We start from the raw sequence: 25,705 nt of genomic DNA on the forward strand, positions 1-25,705 counted from the left end.
TGTTGCAGTGCAAAAATCTTTGTCTGATTCATATATGCAGGAAGCCATATAGGTTGAAGCGTTGGCCCAAAACGAAGAGCAACTGAATGGGTTTTTTTTTACCACTTTCTTTCCTTTTTATACCCCAGAAGAAAAAGAAAAAATTTATCCAATTTCCACGCTGGATATTAAAATTTGTTTTCAGTTTTTTTAATCAATTGAAGCCAAACTCTCGGACTTTGAGTTGTGGAAAAACTGACTGTGAAAGGCCAAGAACTGGCCATCGAGCAAAAGGCCCCAACTAGAGAAATTTCTTGTAAATGACCAAATTAGCCCTGGTCGTGTTATAAATTAATGAAATTCAGTTTGTGCTTTGTTGGTATTTCATTTTTCTTCCCTCCAGTTAGTCAGTAGCAGAGGCTTAGCGTTACGGTTCAGTTTTCCGGCTCAGGAAAAGAGAGAGAAAATCCAAGAAAACCATCAACGTAGAGAACTGCAACACAAAAGAAAAGAGAATGAAGGGGATTTCATCTCAATCCTCCATGTAAGTAGTTCTCTGCCACCTCCTTCTTTTCGCTCTGTTTGGCTTTTGAGAAATAAGAAAAGAAAAGGTGAGAAAATAGAGGATATGGGGCTTGTCACAAAGAACCCAAATGTTCTTTCTGGTCTTCTTTTGGAACCGTTTGGTTGCTGAGAAAATAAGTAAGAACAAAGAAAATGTGGGACTAATGAGAACCCAAATGTTCTTTCTAGTTTTCTTGATGAAAGGACAAATGGGCATGCATTGTTAGGAACCCAAGTATTTTTCTTTTTCCCTTGGAATTTCCACAGAAACTACTCTAATGAAGATGACTACGAGCTGCAAGAAGAAAATGAAGGATTGTTAAGGAGAGACATAGGAGAAGGTGATTACGCAATTGACGACAGAGCAGAGAAGTTTCAGTGCATGAGCCTTCACAAGCGAGACACCACAAAACGAGGTGATTAAGATAATTATCTCTGATTTTCGTTGGAAATTAAGACAACTAAAATTTATTTTATCAAAGTAGCCAAAACCCATAAATTATAAAATGAGGATGATGTAAAAATTTGAATGCTAGATATTTCCTCTTGCTTGCTTTCAATCTTTATCTGGGAAGAACAAGAACATTGTATGTTCTTTTATTCAGGACCAAGAAAACAAAAACAAGATTTTCCTGGCATGAAATGGTTATACTTGAGTAGAATAAGTAGTCCTAATTGCGATAACACATTCAGTCTGAAAAAACTGATGAATGTGAGTCTATGGATCAGAAACATCAAGTGAAATTTTGTTGTAAATTATATATTTTATGGAAATGGTAAACTATTTCGTTGAATTTCTGGCGCAAGTATTCAGTTAGTTCGTAAAAGGCTATTCGTAGTTATAGTATTAAAAGGGAGAGTTTAGAGCCTCTTTCTGTAAAGACTTAAAGCCACATACTAGAAGACCGTGACCACATACACTTTCCACTAAATGCATTCAAATGGTTTTCCTGTATATACCTAGTTTCTGTGGATCCAGCAAGCCAGCTTGCATAACGAGCGAAAATATATTTATGTATATTCAGGTGAAGAGCTATCTTTTCAGAAGAATGGTCTGTGGAGGCAAGAACAGAAGGGCAGAGTTGCAAGGCTAGAGAATTGGCTAAAGGTAAGGTGGGAACTTGAGGAGATAATTGAAGAACAACTGAACAGGTTCCATGCCCACTACAACTTGGATATGGTCCCAACCCGGTTGAAGGGCGTTGCCCAAATCCTCATGCCCAGTTGGACTCCGCCTGACGAGCTGGCCTCCATAGCTTGGCTTGGTGATTGGCGGCCCTCTGCCATTCTGGAGCTCGTGCGTGGCTTGTCCCTCTCCTCCTCCTCCTCCTCCTCCTCAGCATCTTCATCATCCTCTTCTTCAAACTCTATTGGCACCGAACAGCTCTTATCACAGCTCATTTATGAGATTAGGATTGAAGAGGCAATACTTGATGAGGAAATGGCTGAAATTCAATCTACATGTATTCTCTACCTTCCATTTGCTCCAACCAACATCCAATCAGGTGGAGCTCCCCTGGCTTGTGTTCAGTCTGAGTTCAAGAAAATTGAAAGGGTGATCACGAGAGCTCAACAACTCAGGTTTGTTTGCTTTCCTTTGATATTTTTTTCTGAATTGGTAACTGTTATAACTTCAAGAAACATGATAGTTCTCGACAACTGTGTTGTAGGGATTTTTCTTCCTGTCTTTGTTAGTTTATTGTTGTGTCTTGGCTTTTCCTCTTTCTATTCCTTATAAGTATCCCCTTCAAAGGAATAAAGGCAAATACAATTATGACCAACTACCAGATATGTGATTCTGTACAACAGGTTCAAGGCACTGGAATTGGTGTTGAAGAAGGTACTGAGTGAAACCGATGCAGCAGAGTTCCTAGTGGCATTTGAGGGAATTCAAGACGCAATTCACCAGTTTGCAACAAACCAGAGGTTCCAAAAGGGTCCAGTCACGTTGCCTGTCAAGGCCTTGGGGTCTAGCTGAAAACACAGGAGTGTTATGAATTACTGCCCAAATCAGAAAGAGTCAGTCAAGGCTTTGGGGCCTTTCCAACTTACCATTTTTACTCAGCCTATTTGTTGCTCATGATACCGTGTCAGAGCGTCAGCTCCGACTGAGCCTCTGTGGAGGACAATATTGTGTTGTCTAAACGTTCTCAGCAATTGAAATCTGAGCATGGAGTTGAGTGTGTAATAGAAAATAGTAAGGGGTCGAATTTTGGTGAATAATATAGTTTAGTATTGTGAATGCAGTTTAATAACGTTTACATTCAAACTTGCACGCGGTTGCAAGTAGTTGAACCAAGTTAAAATTTACAAGTCGCTGGTTTCGACTTTATGAAAGCAGTTTCCAGCTAATATTTGGCTGGTAAGAGGTAAGTTGAATAAGATATGAAACTGATTGCTAAATTGCATGGATAGAATTGGGAAAAACTGGAGTTTGTGCCAACATAGGAGCTGGAACTGGGTGGAAAGCCGAATATATGATTCAAACATACAAGGGATTTCACCACGTGGTGTTATTAGGATACTTTTATAATGTGAGTGGACAGCATAGTTAGATATGTCATGCATTAATTAGTAACACCATGTGACACCAAAAAACAGTAACCGAATCAAACAATCCATGTGATTTTAATTTCATTTAAAAATTGTGATATTTGACTAAACTAAAATGTAATTTATGGTAATGCCCAATTTGACTTCTTTAGGACATCATCTTAACTGAAAAAACTTAGATTGATTTCCTTAATTTTTATTTTTTGAGGAAAATTTTCTTCATTTTTGATACGTGCTTTTGGTGGTCAAGAATTTTTTTATTATGGTCCCTCCCACAATTTGATATAACCATTTTAATTGTAAAAAGCTAAAGTTCTTTATCCATTCAATTTAATTGTCGGCCCTCCCTCAAAAGTTGTATTTCTTATTTGGCGAGTCATTTGATTTGGCTAAGTTACTAGAACTTTTCCTTTTCCAAAGAAAGAATCTTGTTAGACTAAAGTTCACATCCGAAGCAAAAATATCAAAGGGCAAGACGATAAGACCTCTATAAGTTATAACCGAGAGAGGTAATTAATTAGAGGTGTCAAACGTATTGGGACGGTCCGATTAAGTAAGACCAGACACAACACGACTCGTATCTTTAAGCGGACCGGGACGAGATAATTAAACCTAATAGGACAAGTCGGACCTTGACCTGTTATGGGCCATGCCGTCCTTTTTGAAGTCCATTTATTAAATTTTGTTTGTTTTAGAGAAAAATAATAAATATTATTATTATATTTATATCTTAAGTTCAAGTTATTTCTTTTCTCTAATAATATATATTAAATTGTAATATTTTCTTTATATATAAAATAATGATTGTGTTTTTTAAGTTTTAATTTTTAAAACTCAAACAATAATCTAGCTATTTTCTATTTACATGTACTTTAAATAAAGTTATTGACATTTTTTTTTTATAACAAATAATAAATCTTATTAGTATATACATAATTGTAAAAAGATTTACATGAAATTGTAAAAAAAAAAAATTGCAATACATAAGTCCAATTTTGCGTGAAATCGCCCCATTTAGTGGCTCAGCATAAGCACAGCCTGATCCCCTTATGGGGGGCCATGAGCTTGGGCCAGAATTGATTATTTTTCCAAATGAGCGAGCCCGACACGACCCGTTTATTAAATGAATAGACTCTAAACGGGCTGACACGACCCATTTGACACCTTACAACTAATGACATGTTTACTTATTAAGTTAGGAATGAGTATTAGAATAATTCAAAATCCTTCTTTCTGTGTGTTTACTAACATATACTTATTAAAATTATTCCAATGCCTAACATCTCCCTCACTCACTAACACATAAAAAATAAATAATTATGTGGGTTCCATGTTAAATTTCATAATCGAATACTCTCAACACTAGAAATGAGTAAAATCATGAATCAGAGAACCAATCTATTCTTAATTTTAAAAGCATTTGATTAAGATTTAACGTGAATCCTCATAACTTTTGATTCCTTATATTTCATCGTGACTTTCCTGATTCTAGTGAGTAAACATGCCATAAGTAGAAAATAAATAAATGTTTTATTTTCCTAATAAGCTCCATAATTTTAAATTTAATAGTCTAACGTCTAATTGTAATTGTTAACAAATCCAGAAGATTTAAAACTAAAACGTCCACCAACGCGCGCATAGAGCGAGTGCTATATCATCTCCTCGACCGTCTCTTTCCCCCACCACTCAACTATATATAAATAACAAAAGCTCCCTGGCAATTCGAAGGCCGAACCAAACCAATCAAAGCACCAAACACGAAACCTAACCCCAAAGACAAAACCCATAACTTTTTCCCCTTTCTCACCAAATCCCCACAATCCCCTCAAAACCCTAACCCTAATTTATCTGTAAAATCATCCGATTTGAATCGGTGGTGTGGTTGATTCGTTCGGAATTTAGAGCCGAGAGAGATAGAGTGAAGGATGTCTGCGGCAGTGTGTGGAAGCAAGAGGTCCTTTTTCGAAGAGCTTCCTCCATCGCCGCCTCTCTCAAAGAGGCTTCGCTGTTCTTCTTCTACATCTCCCATTCGCTTCTCTGCTCCTTATCTTCTCGATCAGCTTCGCTCTCTCTTCCCTCAGATGGACCCTCAGGTATTAGTGGATATGGTCTTCTTGTTATTAGATGTTATTTTTGGTTTTGGATTCCTATTGCCTGTTTGATTTCTGAGAAAAATAAGGTATTTTGGAATATGGGAAGTTTGTAACTTGTTTCTATTTAATACATATGATAGCGTAGATTTCTCACATCGTTTACTTTGGTACAAAAAGATTTGTCTTCTAGTTCCGTGGTAATGCGGAGACGATTCACTGCCATGGGTCTAGTGGACCATTCAGTTCATGTAAAGGCTGATTTTTCATAACAAGGCCGAACAACAATGTAGAATTAAGCTTTTCAAATCTAAGTTTGATTTAATAAAATTTTGTAATTTCTTGGATGTATTCAGGAAACCATTAATTGATTTGCTTTGAAAATCTTTAGGTTCTTGAGAGAGCATTGGAAGAATGTGGGAATGATATAGATGCTGCCGTCAAGTTGCTGCATGAGCTTCGCATAGGATCTGCAGAAGAAAATTCTGCCTCTGCTGCAGAACAAGATGATTCGGTAGCTCAAGGTATGATGTATTCCGTACTTCTTTTGCTATACTCAGTTTCATTCTTTAGTAATCTTTGTAATAGCTTTTTCTTTTTCTTTTCACTTACCATTATTACTGGTAGCTTAATTTATACGTGTTAGTTTGGATAGAACTTGACTGGTGATGTATGAGGCTTGCCATTATCCACGATTACTTTTGTTTCACGGACGGTAAAAGTTCTGTCATGTTTTGAAAAATAAGAAAGTTCGTTAACATGTTATCAGCAAGATTCTATTACTTGTAAAAAGTGTTTTATGCATACAACTCTCTGTCTTGCAGATACAGATTGTCTTGTTTGTGTGTTTATGCGTTTTGAGCGGCATTACTAGTTATGATGAGCACTAAACTGTGCTAATCTGTTCACTTCTGTCATCAAGGTTGTAATGAACTGGTTCTTGTTTGTATTTTGAAAGATGGAATACCATTATGCAAACCTGCAAACCACTGAAATCAGCACCTTTTCAAGCTGTTTATGTTTTTTTTTTCAGCTAGTTTTTCCAGTATTTGGGTAATGAACAATATTCAGTTTAAAAGAACAAAGCTTTGGTTCCCATAAGGGAGGAAAAGTTCTGAAATTTTTGCTACATTATAATATATGTTTTAGGTTTCAGATTGCTGTAATTTTCAGCTCACAAATAATATAGAAAAAGAAAAGGAAAAGGCGGCAGGAATATTTGTTCTGTTTCTGTTATTTCAACTTGTTCCCGAGAACAGTTGATTGTTGTTACCTGAATCCTATCCTTTAAAGTAAATAATTCCGTTAATAATATGAACATTCTTCATCAATTATTGTACAGTTTTGGTTTTTTTCTTTTTTTGGGTCAGGTATATTTCAAGCTGCATTTAATTGGTTTTTTTTTTTTTTTTTTCCATGGGTAAGAATTTGATTGTTGCCTTTTTATTTAGCAGGTATATTGACTAATGATGAAGCTGCAGCTGCTTCTGAGCATCCATCAGTTCCCAGCAACCTGCCTGTAGATGGTGCCGAATGGGTTGAACTGTTTGTCAGGGAAATGATGAGTGCCAATAGTGTGGATGATGCTAGGGCCCGTGCTGCAAAAGTGCTAGAGGTTTTAGAAAAATCCATCAGTGCACGTGCTGGTGCTGAGGCAACCCAAAATTTTCAAAAGGTGAGTAAATTGTTTCTGATTCTGTTATGTGTTGGCCTTATTTTTGATAATTGGTCAACCTGTTGTTTGTTCGTTTGTTCCGTACCTTTAGTTTCTGGATAACAGGTCTGATAGGTTTGAAGTAAAAAAAAATTTAAATTGACCCAACTTTGTAGATAGGATGCTAAGCCAGGGATAGTAGAATTTATCTTTTTATTTTGTTTATTTTTATAATGATTTGTGTTTATGATTTTACAATAATCAGGAAAATATGCTGCTGAAGCAACAAATTGAAGGACTGATAAGGGAGAATACCATTCTTAAACGAGCCGTTTCTATCCAGCACGAACGTCAGAAAGAGTATGAGGAGCGGAACCAAGAATTCCAGAATCTGAAGCAGTTGGTGTCTCAATATCAGGAACAGTTGAGAACACTTGAGGTCAGAATCATAACTGTCTGGCTACTCAAATAGTTGTTATTTTTTTGTCAGAACAAGATAATGAACGATTTGTGTGGCACTTTAGTATCAGGAGGAATATAAATGCTTCTAAAGATAATATGATTGAATACAGAATGTTTTGAAGGAACATAGAATAATTTAAAATTTCTGAAGATGCATAATTTTTTATTTATAGAGTTTCATTTGATCAGTAGAAACTGTTGCTGGATATCTAATGTGATTGATTGAGTAATTAATTCCTGAAGCTGGGATGGAGGGAGTTAGCCGCTGTGTTTCTGTTAGGATACCCTTGATGTCTTTCAAATGATATAGTAAAAGATCTGAAACCATATTTAGTACTTATATGTGATGCAAACCTATTATAGAAATGGAGGAAATATGAGAAAGTTGTGCAATTTGTTTATTGTATCCAATGGATTCTCTTGCATATGTTCAGAGAACCTATTGGTCTATGATCCATATTAACTATCCTATGCGATCTTGCAAGAGAACAGTACCTCTGCATCTAGTTTACTATGCAAAGAAAGTGCATTGAACTTTGTTTTTCCTGCTTACTAATCTTGAGAAATTTGTGTGGTTTGTGACAGGTTAACAACTATGCCTTGACAATGCATCTGAAGCAGGCTCAGCAAAGCAACTCTATCCCTGGACGTTTTCATCCTGATGTCTTTTAATGGAAGGGACCGAATTTAGCATTTTGATGATATAGAGTCGGCAATACATGCTCTGTTGTGAGCCCGTTTCAGATTGTGTCTGTTGAAGTATGCGCGTTTGTAGATTGAGGCTGCTTTATGTCTTTGATATTCCCAGTCCAGGTGTGTGGCGATCTGTCAATCAATTGTGGAATCGCTGAACTATTCGGTTTATATTGGTGAATTTGTATTTTACATCTATGTAGTTTGTAAAAGATGGAATTAAACATAAAGGTGAGAACATGATTGTTGGTGGTGCATATAGTTGAGCTGCATTCCTTCTACCGCAATGCCCGTATTGACTCCAGAATGCGGTTTGCACTGCTTATTGGAGACACTCAGGCAGACGCTAAAATTCCATGCAGTCTCTGGCTCGGTTCTGCCACCATCCTCTTTAGCTGGCTAAATGTGTTCATGATGTTTGGATTTTTATTCCCATATATCTTAGTAATATGCATGACTCTATTTCCCTGTAGATTCTCAATCAATTGCTGGTACAAACCTAGTTTTGAGAACCCAGTCCGGTGGGCTTAATATTTGCCTCATGTATTGTTGTTTTTACTGCCAGTTTTTCTTTCTTGCTGGTGAACTATTATTTTTTGTCCTCGAGTTTTAACGAGCTTTGGTTTATTCCATTAGCTTTCAATTGTTTAAATTAGTTTTTCCCATTGAAAATATGAGGCATTTTCTTTTCTTGGGCGATATGTGGTTAGTCTATTACATTTTTGCTTGGGTATTTCGCATAATGCCCCTTAAACTTGTACCTAATTAACAATTTACCTGACCTTGTTTTTAAGAAAATTAAGGACTTAAACTAAATTTTATTCTCAATTTTGTCCTTACTATCTAAATTTTCAACATTTCACCAAATTTTCTATTAAATCATTAAAAATAAAGGAAGGGAATATCCACACATGGCATTGGATTTTCCGGCATGTGGGTTTCTTTGGTTACGGATTTTGGAATTGATGGATACTTGAAAATTGGGGATATAGTTTGGATATGTCGGAACACAGGCACCCTTGACAGGGTGTATCGTAGACTTTTAGCGGGGTAGTCTGTGCGTGTAGGACTTGTCATAGTCGTACGAGTATTGAGGATTTTGCTGTACGTGCTGGTGAGCTTAGTCCCCCGATTGGACGGCTCGTCCCTAGCCATATGGTTGTTGAGGATTCCTCTGTGTGGTTCAACCAAACGATCCCCGTGTTGGATTGTTTTTCCTAGTACATGATCTGCAATATCATATGTACCTCATCTTGGATACGGATACATGGATATGAATACTTGGATATGATCGGAACTCGGGCACCCTTGACGAGGTGTTACCATAGACCATTGGTGGGGTAGTCTGCTCGCGTATGACTTGTCACAGGCGCACTAGTGTTGAGGCTTCTGTTGTGCATGTTGGTTAGTCCAGTCCCCCGAATGGACGGCTCATCCTTGGCCACATGGTTGTTAAGGATTCCTTCATGTGGTCTAGTCAAACGATCTCCGGATTGGATTGTTTTCCCCTGGTACATGATGATAGTGTGACGTGGGTGTATATATATATATATATATATATGTATATATATATATATGGATTCGTTTTCGAGTTGAGATTCTTGAATTTGTGCTTCGTGAGTACCCTGCACATGTATGAATGTTTATGTCATGAATTGAAAAGTGTTGTTCGACAACATACGCCTTGGATAAGGTATGGTTGCGGGTATGAACTGGCTTAAGGGAAGGAATTTATAACATGTTCAGTCTGTGCCTTGACGGATTTGAAGTTGTAGATGAATCTAAAATTAATCGTTGGTTTTACTTTAAATAATTGTATGTTATCTGGTTCGTGATTAGTGATTGTAGAACTACATGTGGCTTGATCCCTCAGTAAGAGTAATATATATCACATTATTCTTATACTTATGCAATTTGGGGTACATATTTATATAGTATAAGTTATCGTAGCCTATATGTATATAACTATATATTCGTATATATGTATATATAAATGTATAACTTGATTATTTTAAAGTCATTCCTACATATTCTGTTTTTATAATCCTATGTCTCGGGAACGGGATAAGTTGAAGTCAAGGACATGACTTGGATATTATTATTGCTATCGGGGAAGTGAGAATACTTTGATTTCACCTTGATTTTGCATGAATAGATTAAATTACATGTTATTACCTTGTGCATGTTGCCAGATGAGACTTATGAATGTGTCTTTAACATGTTGAAAAATTTTGGGAAATGTCCGTTTTTCAAGAAAGACTCTGCCGAAAATTCGGTAGTGATGTCTGAAATACCACAGGATACGTCGAGGATTCTGAGGAATTCAGGGCGAGTCTTGTCATGGGGGCTGATGGGTCTGGTTGGGGCTAGTACGAGGGCAGAGTCAGCGAGAGAGAAAAGGCAGAAAGAGAGAGGGCAGGGGATGGATGAAATGACCAATTTGCCCTCATATTTAATGGCAAATTGGATGAAATATTGACGATTTAGACAGCAGGGGGAACACTGAGAATAAAAATTAATTCAAGTCATTAATTTTTTAAAAGGATTAATTACAGTTTGGTATCCTGTGGTTACACCGTTAAAAGCAAGTCCAGCAGCTAAGGCTGGACTCGGGCTGGGGGGTTTGGGAGAAAAATGGGTTTCCATAAACAAAAGGCAGCCCGGGCAAGAGATGGGGGCCACGAGACTGGGCTGGCCCGAGGTGGAGTTTGGCCCGAGCAAGAGCCCGAGGGCGGTGACGTCATGGCTGACGCCAGGTTGGCGTCAGCCCAATGCACGCGCCAACGTTAAAATAAATTTGAAACGACGTGCTACAGTAGCCACCAATGGCTACCTTACATGTGTCGCCCTGGCGGCTCTTCGATTCGATTTTTTCCTTCAATTCAACGGCAGCCAATTTTTCTGCAATAAAAAAATGAAAAAAATTGAAATTTTTTAAAAAAAATACACAAAAATTACTGAATTTTTTGTGTATAAATACCAACCAATACTCTTCACTTTTAACACCAAATCCTCTTACATTTTCTTCTCCTTATACTATTATTCACTTTCTACTCAATATTTTTTTCACTTTCAAGTTATATTTTTCTCTATCATATTATGAGTTCTTCTAGTGAAAATGGAGGGGCATGGAGCATGATGGAAGATGTTAGCTTGTGTGAGGGTTGGGTCTAAGTTAGTCCTTGTCCCGTAACGGGCAATGAGATTAAATTTTCTCATATGTGGAAAAAAAATTCATTAGGCATTTTGTGAAAGGGCAATTGGTTCAACACGTACAGAAATGACATTATCTAGTAGATGGAAAATTCTTAATAAAGAGTTGACGAAATGGAGAAATGCTTTGGCAAAAGCGATGGACAACCATAGAAGCGGGGAAAACCTTAGCAGTGAGGTAAATTATTTGTCATTTTCGTTCTATTAATGTCTATGTCATATTAATTTTTATTTAAATGTTTCTTGCAATTTATATGTTTTATTAATATTTATTGTATTTTTTTAAAATTTATTGCATTTGCATTAGTTTTTTTTTTTACATGTTGCATTGCCAATATTTTTTAAAGTTTATTGCATTTTCATTTAATTTTTTTTATAGATTATGCAAGCACAAATGTGGTTTGGTGCTACTGGGCAAGGCAAAAAAAGTTTCAACCATACCCATTGTTGGGAGGCGGTAAGAGATTCCAAATTATTCCAACCGGTCCGACGGTAGTGTTGAACGAGACGCCACTCCATGAGACGTGGGCATCGGATTCACCTATAGATTCCCCGATGAGTCAAGACTCATCCATCGAAAAGGAGCCAATGCTTATTGGGAGGAAGGCGGCGAATGCGAAGAGATGGAGTAATTCTAGCAAGAATGCATCTAAATTTTTGGAGGAACTTTCAAAGCACCAAGCCATGAGAATTGAAATGGACCTGAAACAACAAGAGCACGATATGTCTATTCAACTAGAATATGCAAAAGAAAGGGAGTATGTACGCAAAGAAATGGAGTATGTACGTGAACAAAACATTGAAAAAAAAAATCGGGAAACCATGGCCATGGATACAAGCCATATGTCCCCTGAAACAAAACAATTTTGGAAGCTAGAACGAATGGATGTTATGAGACGAAGACTTTTTCGTGACGATGGACCTAGCAACACGGATTGGTTAAATGATGAAAACCATTAAAATAGTTTGCTTGCCTTTCATGTCTTAGTTTACTTGCCTTTGATTTCATTGTATTTTTTGTTTTGTTTAATTCATGTATTTTATTTTATTAGTTGTATTGATTTTCTTTTAGTGAATAAAAAAAATATTCAACAAAATTCCTTTTTATTCAAAACATTCCATACATAACTATCAAACCACAACCAAAGCATAAAAAATAAACAAACCACAACCAAAACATAAAAAATAAACAACCCACAACTAAAGCATAAAAAAAATTAAATCATAACTAAAAATACAACATAAACATAATAAATTTAAAAAACATCTTCACTTCACTTCATTCATCTTCATTGCCTTTCACCGCCCATAAATGCTCCATCAAGTCAACTTGACGGCATTCATGAATATACGACGATTGCATGTCTGTGTAGCGATCAATCATACGGGGCATGACACTACCGTCTCTAACCAACGGTTCATGCTGCACTGGTTCTCCATTTGGCCCCATTGGTTTTTCATAAATTCGTGTTAGGGCCGTGTCCATGAGATTTGGTTCATACACTTCATCAGCATCGTAATCATATTCATCTTCCACAATCATGTTATGGAGGATGATACAAGTCATCATTATACTCCTAAGTACCTCTTCGTCAAATAGACGCGTCGCGCCCCTGATAACAGCCCACCGGGCTTGAAGGATACCAAAGCACCTCTCAACATCTTTTTTGTACCTCTGTTGATAGCGAGCAAAAAAATTTTGCTTATGGGATCGGGGATGTGGAATTGTTTTCACAAATGTTGTCCACCTCGGGTAGATGCCATCAGCTAGATAATACCCGTTCTGGTAGACGGTATTGTTGATTTCATATGTAATATTTGGGGCTTCACCTCTCAAAACATCATTGAACACCAGGGATTGACCCAGGACATTCAAATCGTTTTGAGATCCGGCAACTCCGAAGAAGGCGTGCTAAACCCATGTATCAAAACCAGCAACTGCTTCCAGGATGATACTTTTCAAACCTTTTCTATTTCCGTAATCCCCTTGCCAAGTAGTTAGACAATTTTTCCACTGCCAGTGCAGGCAGTCAATGCTACCAATCATGCCAAGAAATCTGCGAGACTCAGCTTTTTGGAGAAGCCATTGCAGGTCCTTGGATGTAGGTATGCGTAGGTAGTCTCTGGTGTACAGAGTTTCCACTGTATCACAAAATCGTACCAAGCTTTCCAAAACAGTGGACTTCTCCATCCGGGCAATCTCATCTACCTGATCAGTAGATGACCCATATGCCAACATTCGTATCACAGCTATGAACTTTTGCTCGTGAAGAAGTCCCAAATTTCCAGCACAATTTTTCTTTTGAACAATATATTCATCATAATTGCAAATATCATGCATGACTTTATTGAACAAATGGGTTGCATTCTATATCTCCCTCGAAAATGAACATCAGAGTACAGAGACTGTGGGATAAAATAATCTTCTAGAAGATTCTTACCCCGAGAATGTCTATGTCTGTCCACATTCGGCCCACGGCCTTCTCGTGAACCACGGCGACTCTGGTTTTCTTCCTCCAGCAAAGCAACTGCTATGCCAAGTTGCTCATCTAGTTCTCTTTGCGCCCTTTTGCTTGTAGCTCGTCTATGCATTCTTTCTCTAGTTTCTCGCTCTTGCATCTCCAAAACCTCTTGCATGTCTGCCATTGAGAATGGAGAATGAAATCTAAAATATAAGAAATGGAAATGTAGAGAAGAACTGGTGTGGGAGGTATGAGTTGAACCTCTGGTTTTATAGAAAAATTTAGACAGATATATATGACATGTGGCGCAATCTTAGAGGGTGAAAATATTATCTGAAATTTTAATTCAAATGAAATTTGAAATTTGAAATTTATCTGAAATTTGAATTTTGAAATGTATTTTAAATTTGACATTTTAAATTTATCTGAAATTTGAATTTTGAAATCGAAAATCTTATCCGATATGAATAGCATTGACACGTAGGAACCCAAAAATTTTATCCGAAAATATTATCCAAATTAATTGTTTAAGTAAACAAAGTTGTGAAAAAAACAACAAAATGAATAGTATTTGCCATGGCAATCCTAAACTGCTGGAAACACACTTTGCTGAGAGGGGCTAGGGCAACCACTATTCACGTGAATAGTAGCTGTCCTGGGGCTCTCCCCTTGCCATGACATAGGGTTAACTGGTGGAAATGCTCTAAGGCATATTAGTCCATATCTTTTTAATTTCAACAATCACATACCCCGGTCTTTTAAATTTGTTACAATGTGGTCTGTCAAATCACTCTGTTTGTTGCCTACGTGGCACTGTAGGTCTCACATTTTTTTTTAAATTTTAATCTTTAATTGATTAAAATATGAATAAAATTAAAAAAAAAAAAGATTTTTTTAAAAAAATCTCTTTCTCTCTCTCTCTCTCTCTCTCTCTCTCTCTCTGTGCGCGTTCTCTCTCTGTAACAAACCCAGAACCCAGATCTCTCTCTACCCCATGACACCACCACCTGCAAACTATACCACACCTCACCCTGCAACCACATCCCCACGAACCCAGAAACCTACACCCAATTTCTTCCCCCCAGCCTGCACTGAATTCCAAATCTTGCTGATCAGAACCGCTTATCACTCATTATCAACCTCAAAATCGACTGCTCTTGGCTCGGAGACTCAGACAAGACACTCTCCCAGTCCTCCATTCCAAGCGCCGGCCCACATTTGATTCTTCTAATGGTGTTTGAGATATGTTTTCGTACACAGCCGCTGCAGTTGTGGCCAAGCAGGTGGTTGTGTCTGTAGAGCCGCTGTCGAAACCACCACAGCCGCTGGCTACGCCGCCGAGAGAAGAAGACAGTGTTGAAGAGGAGATGTTGGGCTCAGTGCTGCCCACATAGCAATTCTCCTTGTTTCTGTTTTGATTCCACTTTTGCTGCTGTTGCTGCTGATTGTGGTGGTGGTGGAGATGTTGATTTTGCAGTGGCTGTGAATCTGAAGTTGAAGAAGAGAAATCTAACAACCCCTTCCTTTGAAACTGCTCAAAGGGTAGGGGCATGGCCTTCATCTAACAAAATAAACACTGACCAAAATACACACAAACCCAAGAACCCAGCAACCTCCAGTTTTTTCAAGACCAACAAAAACCCTCCTCCCAGAGAACAAAATACAAATGCGTTCTTCTCAAATTTACAAAAACCCAAGAGCTCAATGCTTAAGTATACAGAGGCAAAAGCTCTGATTTTTTAGGCCTAATTCAAATTCGGACTCAAACAAAGGCTACCCAAGTGTATGCACAGCTGAAATGAAATCTCAGAACACAGACACCTAGCTCTAGGCTCTTAGCTGCTGCTGCTGTTGCTCTGGCAACTTGATGCCTGTTTTTGTTGCAACAAAACAAGCTCTCGTGTTTGATGTAAAACCTCAAGGCTCAAGACCCATTTTTGGAACCATCTTCTTCTTCATTTCTTGTGTGTGGTTTGGCCCCTTTGGTGGGTTTTCTTCTTTCTCCCCTGTCGGTGCCTTGAGAAGAAATCTAGGTTGGGGGGAAGAAATCGGGTCTGGGTTTCTGGGTTCTTGGGGATGTGGTTGCAGGCTGGGGTGTTGTATAGTTTGCAAGTGGTGGTGTCATTGGGTAGAGAGCAGAGAGAAGAGAGAGCTGGGTTCTGGGTTCGTTGCAGAGAGAGAGAGAGAGAGAGAGAGAGAGAGAGAGAGAGAGAATTTTTGAGAATTTTTTAATTTTTTAATTTTTTTGGTTTTTAATATTTTATTCATATTTTAATCAATTTAAAATTAAAATTTTTAAAAAATATGGAACCCACGGTGCCATGTAGGCAACTAACAGAAAGATTTGACAAAAACCCTAACTGCGGAATCACGTTGTAACAAATTTAAAAAATTGGGGTATGTAATTGTTAAAATTAAAAAGATAAGAACTAACATGTCTTAAGAGTGTAACTATAGGGTACCAAACTGTAATTAACTTTTTTTAGAAAGAAAAGTCAGGAATAAATTGATAATTATGTACAAATTCAAGGAGTAATTGGACAAATTACCTTTTTTGCTTTTACTTTGTACAACTATAACATTATATTGAAATCTTATTGTACACTTCTCGAAGATACAATAAAACATAAGTTTCTATAAAATCGAATGTACAATATGTTTCTCGTAGACATATTATATGTCTTTTCACATATTGTTAAGTAAAAAGATTATACATTTTTAATAAACAATAATAAAAAAAACTATATAACGATCCAATTTGTCACTGCTTGTTCAATAACGTACATATATAATTGACTCGTATTTTTCTACTCGAAAAAAAACCTATTATACTTCAATATTGTAATTGGTTTTTTTTTTTTTTGGGGGGGGGGGGAATGGAAACTTACAAGTGACAAAATTAGGCAAACATTTTTCTAGGGTTTCACAGTTACATATCATGAATATTTATATTGTGATTACTAAAAAGTTTAAGAAGTAAAGGGGATTCTCTAATAAGTATTTAAGTTGAGGATTGTTTACATAGTTCTAATCTCAACCGTTGAATTGCATCTAAGAGACTATCAACACATTTAATGAATACAATCAAACAGTCAAGATTATAAGTATATAACCAATTCTTAATATAAAATCCTTATTGGAGAATATCTCAAGAAGTAAAAAAATATTGAGCTCAGTTATAAATTAGTAAACTGTCCAAATCAAATCGCATAATGGTGATTTGGTTTAGTTCAGTTTAATGTATTCGGATCAGACCGTATCCACCCATAAATTAAATTCTTAACCTTTTTCCACCAGGGTAGGAAATTAGGAAATTACTATTTTTCCAGAAAAAAAATAGAAAAAAAATGTGACGTGGGGCAAAAAAAGTTGCATAATTTAATTTAAAACGCGATGCATGAATGGAAGCCCACACCACACATATCCCCTTTGTATTCCAAGCTCTGCCATCTCACCAACACCAATCTTCTTTGTATCAGTAGTTTCATTTTCTCAGGCTCAGCCATGGACAATTTAGCCTATTCAATCACTTCATCTCACGACTGATTCTCCGAGCTTCAATGTCGGCCGCGGCTCTTTCTCTCCTCCCCTCCTCCTCTCCCCACCTTCTCTTCCCACCGTCTTCTTCTTCTTCCTCTTCCTCTTCTTCGTTTGTATTGGGCGGGACCCACTTAAGGACCCACAAGAGCTTCGTTTCTCTTCATTCTTGGTCGCCGTCTTCTTCTTCTTCTACCACTTCGTCATGGAAATTCAACACGAAACGCCGCGTTGGGATTGTTTTTGCTGCTTCTGGGGATTACTATGCCACTCTTGGGGTTCCCAAATCTGCCTCTAGCAAGGAAATCAAAACCGCTTATCGAAGGCTTGCTCGCCAGGTACTTATTTTCACCTCCTTTTGGAAAAGATTAATCCGGAAATTGTAAGTACCCGAAGTTTCAATTATCGGTTATCATATGATTATGGATAATTTTCTCAGCAACCAAACAACTGGTAACTTGCAATGTCAATAAAATTTAATAGATTAAATGACAGCAAAATACATCCTTTGACATCCACTTTGACTCAGCGAGTCATATGTCCCGTACCACTTGAATTCTTTTGGCATAGTAAGAATTTTTAAGTAAGTTTACAAAAGATTTGGCTTGCTTTTAGGCACGTTGTACTCTTTAAAATTCATCGGTATGATTTTCTGTTAAGAGGAGGGACTTGCAGCGGAAATTCGGATCCCATTGTAGTTGATCTTGTGCTTTTGACTGTCCAAAGTTAGCATTATTCTTCCATTATGTGATACAATAGAGAAGCATAGGATATTTGCTTCTTCTTTGATGCTAGCTTTTCAAAGTAGTAATTAGCACCATAACCATTCATCTTATAAGTTTGAATGTAATCCTGACCTTCTATGTATTATTATGCTCTCAAGTACCACCCTGATGTAAACAAGCAACCAGGAGCAACTGAAAAGTTTAAAGAGATAAGTGCTGCATATGAGGTATGAACATCTTTTTCTTTTTCTCTTCTTTCCTAAAGACATGCTTGTCGCATCTCTATAGAAAGTGATGACCTTTATAATATACGATAGGTTTTATAGTTAATGCAGTTTAATTGAAATATTTGAAAATGCAGTCGGTGCATTCTAGTGGCTATACTTGTGGTACTTGTTGTTTAATTAGCTTTTACTGGCATACATTGGTTAAATGCACAATTACAGGATTAAAAAAATATCAACATTCAATCCAATCCTTTTAGGTATCATATATGGATTGTTATCATGTAGGAGGTTTTGCCTTAAAATCTTGTATTTCCTGGTATTTCACCCTTTCCTCCTTATTTTGACTTTAGCATTAAAACCTCATTTTAAATTTATTGCCTAATATTCGATTTTTGTAAATGTGGTTCACCTTTTTCTTTCCTATATTGTTTCCCTTTTAAATTATAAAGGGGGTACTGTCAACAGAACTGCAATAGAAGTATTTGCTGCATATCTCTAAGTTAGACTCTGAATCAGTGAGCAACATCCACCTAAATTTGTGCCTACAGTGCTGACAATAGCTCAACTCATCTTAGTTATTTGTATTAGCGTATATGCTTGTCATCTTTCCAAGCATGACCTCCATCTCTATGAATGACATACTGAGGACAAAAACCAACAATCAACTTCCCACTTTCACCAATAATGCAGTCAGATTGTATTTCTGGATTTTCCTTCATTTCCAGTATTCTAATTTTGAAACATGCATATACTCTCTTAGTTTGCAATCAGTGAATATTGGGTTATGTGCTCTTTTTGCTTATTCTCCCATGAAATACATCATCTTGCTCATCATTTCTTTTTCACATTTATAATATTGTCTGTTGAATTCTGAAGTACAACCCTGTCAGGTGCTATCAGATGATAAGAAGCGAGCTTTATATGATCAATATGGTGAAGCTGGCGTTAAGAGCACTGTAGGGGGATCTTCAAGTGCCTATACGGTAATGGGTGTAGTCACCCCTAATTTCATCTGATAAATAAAAGTATGGCAGTCACTTGATGCATGTACAAAATCGCATCTACATGTCAATCATATCGTTGTACACCATGCAGCGTCCAATTTTGGACGCATTCTGATGCAATGTGGCCTCCGTTTGGTCATTCTCCTTTACGTATCTAAGGTTATAAGCATGATGGTGAACAACGACAAACATGCGTCTGCACACACACACACACACACACACACACATCTTTAGAGATAATAAGAGGCTGCTTTGCCCCATAGTCATCCAAAAATAGGGAATATGTTTCTCATAAATAACCTTATTTAATATTTAAGGTATATATGTTACTTCCTCTGCAACATTCTTTACGTAGCAGTATTATTTGAAAAGGTATATGCTACAGTGTCTGCAATTTTCCCTACATAGAGGAATTATTTGGGAAACACACCAATCATTTAGAGTACTTTTGTTACTTTTAGTTAATTTCTGGTTTGTTTTGTGGTGTTTGCTCAAAAACCAAGCCTATGGGTATGGGTAAACTTTTAGTTTTATATTTGCATTGGTTCTTGGTTGATATTCTTTCTGAGTTCATATGTCCAGTAGTTTCCCTCGATTGAATGGCCCATACAATGTATGTATTTTATTAGCATATGCTGATCACCTGAAATGCATGCCTAGTTTCCCTGTCACCTGCAGTCCATGGGAGAGAATTGCTTCCCATTTCTTTATGCAATATCAGTTTATTTCTTCGAAAAGTATTAAAATCAGAAAAACCCCATTTTTCTGTTTCCTTGACCGTTAATCTGAGTTCTTTGCTGAATGTTGAATTTAATTAAATACTATATTCTTCTTATTCTTCATTATGGGTAAAAGATGTTATTTATTTACATTATTGTTGGGTACCTGAATAAGAAAGTATAGAGCTGTGCAAGTTTTGTCTAATCATTTGCTGAATGATAATGCTGATAGAAAGTTTAAAATTTACACGGTTTTACTCTTATTTTGTTGCAGACTAATCCTTTTGATTTATTTGAGACATTTTTTGGGCCGAGTATGGGTGGATTTGGTGGTATGGATGCTGGTTTTGGAACACGTCGTCGTAGTACTGTTACTAAGGGTGAAGATATACGGTGAGTCATGACTCCTAATGTTGCTGAAAATACACATTGTGTTTTGATTAGCACCAGTTGCTACGTTCAACAAATATATTCACTTGATACTTAAGAAATTATATGTAAAACAACTGTTTGTACATGTTGGTTAATTGTGTGGCCTAATTATGTCCATACCAATTTGCCACATAGTAAAGTTAATAAGTTAGTTGTTAATTAGTTGCATTTGAAGTTGGTTCTTCTAGTAGTTATAACATACGATCAACTCAGGATAGATAGGATAACTTTGTTCTTTACAGAAAACTTTCTTTATGATGATGAAATATTAAGAAATTCTTATTTTAATTCAATCCCTTATATTTCATATTTTCCTCATTTTAAGGCATGTTTGGGAGTGCTTTTGGAAGAGCCAAAAGCGCTTTCTGATAACTAAAAGCGTTTCTGACAGCGTTTGGCAGAAAAAGTTTAGAAGCGCTTCCTGGGGAAGCACCTGCTATGTGCTTCTTCATGAAGCACTCCCAAGTGCTTTTCCACGAAGCACTTTAATTTTTTAAAAAAATTCAAGATTTTTATAATAAAAGCGCTTTTGTTAGAAGCGCTTATGAGCAGAAGTACTTCCTAGAGAAGCAGTCCCGAACGAACCCTTAGTATAATATCATTCCCTTGTTAAAAGTAAGGCTAAGTTATTAGGATTACTAATGGATGCCTGATTGGTGATTTTGTTGTCTGAGCCGAGATGTGGCTAAGCAATGATTAAGAAAATAAGTTTGGAATTGATTGATTGCTTGAGAAGATTATTTTCATGTAAATGTGTGGAAATTTCATTTTCTTGGGTTGTTATGATGGGTCTTGAGTTGCTTTGAATAATCACAAGCACGGTTGTTTCTTGTCCTTTATTAACCTTATTTGATAACTTCCATCATGCCTTATGCCACTTGTTCACATGTATAATCTCTTACTACCACTTCTTACTGTTTGCAACATGTTATATTGCTCCTAGTGATTTGTGGTGATTTGTATTCATTGTCTTAGACATTATCTTCCTTCTCGTATTGTTCAGTTATTGTTGTGATACAAAATGAATATACCATGGACGACTTCTTAGTTGACTCCTGGTCCAAATATGTTCAGTTATGACATCACTTTAGAATTTTCTGAGGCTATATTTGGAGTGGAAAAAGAATTTGAACTTTCCCATCTGGAAACATGTGAAGTTTGCACTGGGACTGGCGGGAAAATAGGATCCAAAATGAGGATTTGTTCTACTTGTGGTGGGAGGGGTCAAGTTATGAGAACAGAACAGACACCTTTTGGCTTGTTTTCGCAGGTAACTTTGGGCTTCTGGTTTCCATGCCTCTGTTGATTTTTTTTTTTTTTTCACTTTTTAAAATATGCATCTGCATATCGAATCAAAATCTCAAAAATGTTATGGATGTTATGAATCTATGATACATCTGATATATTCCCCAAGTAGTTACTGCTAAGGGCATGTTTTTATGTTTATATTGCATTATTCAATTACTGGCACCATATCTTCTGTGCAAAAATAGTTCCATGATTGTTTGAGTTCTTTCTATTGATATTAGGTTTCTGTATGTCCAAATTGTGGTGGAGACGGGGAAGTCATTTCTGAATACTGTCGGAAATGCTCTGGTGAAGGACGTCTTCGTGTTAAGAAAAATATTAAAGTTAAAGTTCCTCCTGGTGTTAGCACTGGAAGCATTCTGAGGGTTGCTAGAGAGGGAGACGCTGGGCCAAGAGGGTAGGTGGTTTTGTTTTACTTTTTTGATCTCCATTACTTTGTTTATGTGTAAGGTAGATATTGCCAGTGTTTATGAAATAGAAATGCATGAGAGATTTATTTAGGAGCTACATATTCTCATCATTCATGCTTTTCAAGTATATAGAAGTCTCATATCAATATTTAGAAATGTAGAATTGTTATGCAGATTTTCTTTGATTGCAATATAACTGCTTTGTGGGATCAAAATCACAAATAGGATTAGAACAGAAAAATAATGTGAAGATTCTCATAAGAAAGAGAAGTTCTATGAAGATGATTGAGACTTTGACGACTTATTCATCTTGTTTGTTTTATTTCCCTATTTCTTTTCTTGCTCCTGTTGTTCTGTCAAAATTTATGTCATATGGACTTTTGCATATGTGTTGTGTCAAATTTGAATCTTGTTTTAAGCCATTCTCTTGTCTGCTTCCTGTCATGGTGGTCTCTCTGTACTGTAGGGAAAATTGAAGCCCTTGTTTTATCCAGTTTAATGTGTTGAGGATTTCATATTCTTAAGAATTTTATCCTCCAGGATTTCATCATTTCTCGTATTTTTGCATGCCAGCCCCTCAGACAGAATATTAAATATTTTTTCTTCCAAGAGGGAGATGTGCTTTTTTGGCTGAAAGATAAGATGTATTCAAAGCATTCACATATTATATATTTGTGCATATAACATCAGTGTTCATGTCTGTCTCATATTGTGATACATGGTTTAGAATCATTTGTTTATCTTTTTATTCCATCAGGGGCCCTCCTGGGGATCTTTATGTATATCTTGATGTCGAAGAAATAGAAGGAATTCAAAGAGATGGCATAAATCTCTCCTCAACAGTTTCTATCTGCTATCTGGATGCCATTTTGGGGGCTGTTGTTAAGGTATAGTTTGTATTCTATTGAGCTTCCAGTTTAAAGGTATACTGTTTTTAATGCTTTGGAGTAGTAAAATCGTGAAGTATACATGCTATATGACTTTCAACATTTAGTTTTTCATTAAAGCTTACATCTCCATAACGTAATGCTCCTTCAAAACTACTGTCAGTATGACATGTGGAAGTGGCTATTGTGTATCTACACTTTTGACTTGAGACCTAATAATTCCAGATTTTCCACTATGTCCTTTTGTAATTTCCTTCTCAGCTTTCAGAGGCTGAAATTTTATTTAATTTCTTTCAACCAACATCTTGAGTTCAGAGATTTAAAGGGCTTCCCTTGTTAGTCTGGAATTCCCTTCTTTTTTTTCCCTCTCATTTTGCCCCCCTATTTTTCACCAGTACTTTTTGCATGATCAATTGATTTGAATTTCTGGCAGGTAAATACAGTAGAAGGGATTGCGACACTACAAATCCCACCAGGTACCCAACCTGGCGACATTCTTGTCCTGGCTAAAAAAGGAGCACCAAAGCTGAACAAACCATCAATACGTGGTGACCACATATTTACGATTAAAGTAACAATACCAAATCGTATCAGGTATACAAATGTGTATTTTTCTCGTTGTTTTCATTGTAACTGGTTAGCTGTAGCTGATAGTGTCTCATTTCATCTCTCCCCAGGTGTATGCACTGTTACAGACATAAACCATTCTAAATGTTTAGTGTATGCTTTGTGGCAATATTTACTCGTCTAGCGGTAGAACTTCTTTATGAAATAAAAAGCACATGAACATGATTAAAGGATAAAAGTTAAAAGAAACAGAAATATGGTAGTAGCTTCTGAAAAAAGGGACTTAAATTTGTCAAACAAACGATAAGAGAAAAGGGAGATGAACACTGTTGAGAGGAAGAGTGTCAGCTACCATCATACCTGGTCATGATATGGAAGCGCATTCATACAGACAAAAACGAGTTGTGTTTGGATGGGAGATAGAGTGAGAGAGAGTGAGGGTGGCATTTTTGTTTGCTCAATGAAAAAAGCCTCACAAGTAATGCACATCAATGATCCTTAAGTTTCTATTTTCTTGTAAAGTTGTAACCTCTAAACAATGAACATTTTCATTTAAATTTTAACCCTTGGATTTTTCTTTCCTTTATAGTGCCAATGAGCGTGAACTGCTAGAAGAGCTTGCTTTACTGAATAATACTACCACCAGACGTTCACGCACTCGCCCTAAAGTGCAGCCAGCTAGTAAGTAATCGCTTATCATCTGAGGATGTGTTCTCTGTCTGTGCATGTTGCAATCGGTGGATGTGTTTAAGTCCTTTTGTAAACCTTTTTCAAGCTTTGAACTGGGGTGAATTTAATGTAATTAACCATCAGATTTGCATGACGGAACACTTTATACTGTTTCTGGTTCAGTGTACAGATTTATCTGACTTGACTTGAATTTGTTCCTTTGCTTCTGTAGCAGATAATATAGAACCCGAGGTGGGAATGGTTGGGGAGAAAAGAGATGAAGGAGAAGATCAAAATGACCCATGGAAGAAGTTAAAAGACTTTGCTGGGTAATAATCTCTCTCTCTCTCTCTCTCTGTCATTTCTTCCACCCACTGAGTATTAATACTACTTACTGTGTTCATTAACTACTGAATGAAAATTTTAAATCTATTTCCAGAAAGGCTAAAAAGATATATAGAAAACTCGGTTGCATATCCAAACATGTATAGCCTGCAATTGATCACAAGCTCTCGAGATGATATATGTTCTGTTTTTATGTGTAGAGTATTCTGTTCTTCAGATGCATATTTCTGTGTCATATTTACTTTTATCTTCTCTTCATTAATTAAAGTACTCATGTGCAATGCTGATGCAATTGACCAAACAAGTTTTTGGAATACGCAGGTCCGTTGCAAACGGTGCTCTAAAATGGCTGAGAGACAACCTCTAGTCTGGTGTGTTTATGATGTCCACTCCAAACTTATACTCACCGTTGACCAAAATTTGGCTCTAGATTTTTTTTTCCTTCCAGAAAGGGTACTGTATGAGCTGTGCCGGGAAACATTTCCGACGCCTTACCAAACTTGCCAGCAAGTGAAAACATTGAATGTGCTGTAGCGGAGGTTTTATTTGTTCTACTTGTAATTTAACATTTGTGAGATGATACAGAATCACCTGGTGCATGCCTTTACTGATTTATATCATTGAAGCAGCTGGTTAGAGGGGCACATGAATATTTGATTTTTTTAGTTAATGTATATCTTATTTTCAGAGCGGTTTATTGAATTTCTTGTGACATAGTTATTTTTTGTTGGAGTATTACAATTAGTTGGTGAGGCTTTTTGTAAGCGTACATGCATAACCAATGCGTTACCATTGGATTCTTTCTCAGAAAAGTACTGATGATTTCAAATCAATTGTCTTCATAACTTAATCACTAATTTGTCTAATATCATTGATTTTGTTTTCATTATGGTTATATATATATATATATATATATATATATATATTTGGTTATTAACCATATTGGTGAATTTTAAGGTAATGCAAAGTAAAGTAGTTCTTAACCATTTGTCGATTTCAGCCTTTTATTTATTTTGTTTTTTTGAATTAAGAGACTGTTCGGAGGATGTTGAGACCAAGCAAACAAGAAACGAATAAGGGAACAAGGTAGGGGAAAGAAAAAGTAAGGAATTAACAGAAAATAAAACAAACAAGTTAGGGAAGAGATAAATTCTATTCTTGTTGATTGGCAAGTGTGTGTGTGTGTGTTGTCGTCGTGGTGCCTG

The 25,705-nt window shown here is 36.6% G+C and overlaps 3 protein-coding genes across 6 annotated transcripts; all 3 read left to right on the forward strand.

The window, feature by feature from the left end:
• The first annotated feature begins 5 nt into the window (after nt 1–5).
• Nucleotides 6–2,878, forward strand: LOC117620784. The gene is made up of 5 exons (XM_034351009.1): nt 6–90; nt 383–523; nt 811–959; nt 1,569–2,124; nt 2,353–2,878. Exons 2-5 carry the CDS (start codon nt 495–497, stop codon nt 2,519–2,521), a joined length of 903 nt encoding a protein of 300 aa, XP_034206900.1. The 5' UTR covers nt 6–90; nt 383–494; the 3' UTR covers nt 2,522–2,878.
• A 1,945-nt stretch (nt 2,879–4,823) lies between these two features.
• LOC117620785 lies at nt 4,824–8,627 on the forward strand. 2 transcript variants are annotated; one of them, XM_034351010.1, is made up of 5 exons: nt 4,824–5,189; nt 5,578–5,710; nt 6,638–6,861; nt 7,106–7,279; nt 7,888–8,627. In XM_034351010.1, the coding sequence occupies exons 1-5, from the start codon at nt 5,022–5,024 to the stop codon at nt 7,972–7,974; spliced, it is 786 nt and encodes a 261-aa protein (XP_034206901.1). In that variant the 5' UTR covers nt 4,824–5,021; the 3' UTR covers nt 7,975–8,627. The 2 variants fall into 2 exon arrangements, with proteins under 2 accessions (XP_034206901.1, XP_034206902.1); XM_034351011.1 differs by having other exon boundaries at nt 6,641–6,861.
• Nucleotides 8,628–17,085: 8,458 nt separating this feature from the next.
• Nucleotides 17,086–25,329, forward strand: LOC117622061 (chaperone protein DnaJ). Of its 3 annotated transcripts, none has more exons than XM_034352578.1 (11): nt 17,086–17,545; nt 18,091–18,159; nt 19,050–19,142; nt 20,157–20,275; nt 21,389–21,584; nt 21,844–22,019; nt 22,790–22,919; nt 23,353–23,513; nt 24,076–24,167; nt 24,388–24,484; nt 24,822–25,312. In XM_034352578.1, exons 1-11 carry the CDS (start codon nt 17,231–17,233, stop codon nt 24,865–24,867), a joined length of 1,494 nt encoding a protein of 497 aa, XP_034208469.1. In that variant the 5' UTR covers nt 17,086–17,230; the 3' UTR covers nt 24,868–25,312. The 3 variants fall into 3 exon arrangements, with proteins under 3 accessions (XP_034208469.1, XP_034208470.1, XP_034208471.1); XM_034352579.1 differs by having other exon boundaries at nt 17,094–17,545; nt 24,391–24,484; XM_034352580.1 differs by lacking the exon at nt 24,388–24,484 and having other exon boundaries at nt 17,094–17,545; nt 24,822–25,329.
• Nucleotides 25,330–25,705: the final 376 nt, after the last annotated feature.

Source organism: Prunus dulcis, chromosome 3 (genome assembly GCF_902201215.1).
Source record: "Prunus dulcis chromosome 3, ALMONDv2, whole genome shotgun sequence".
In the NCBI taxonomy this organism is placed as follows: domain Eukaryota; kingdom Viridiplantae; phylum Streptophyta; class Magnoliopsida; order Rosales; family Rosaceae; genus Prunus; species Prunus dulcis.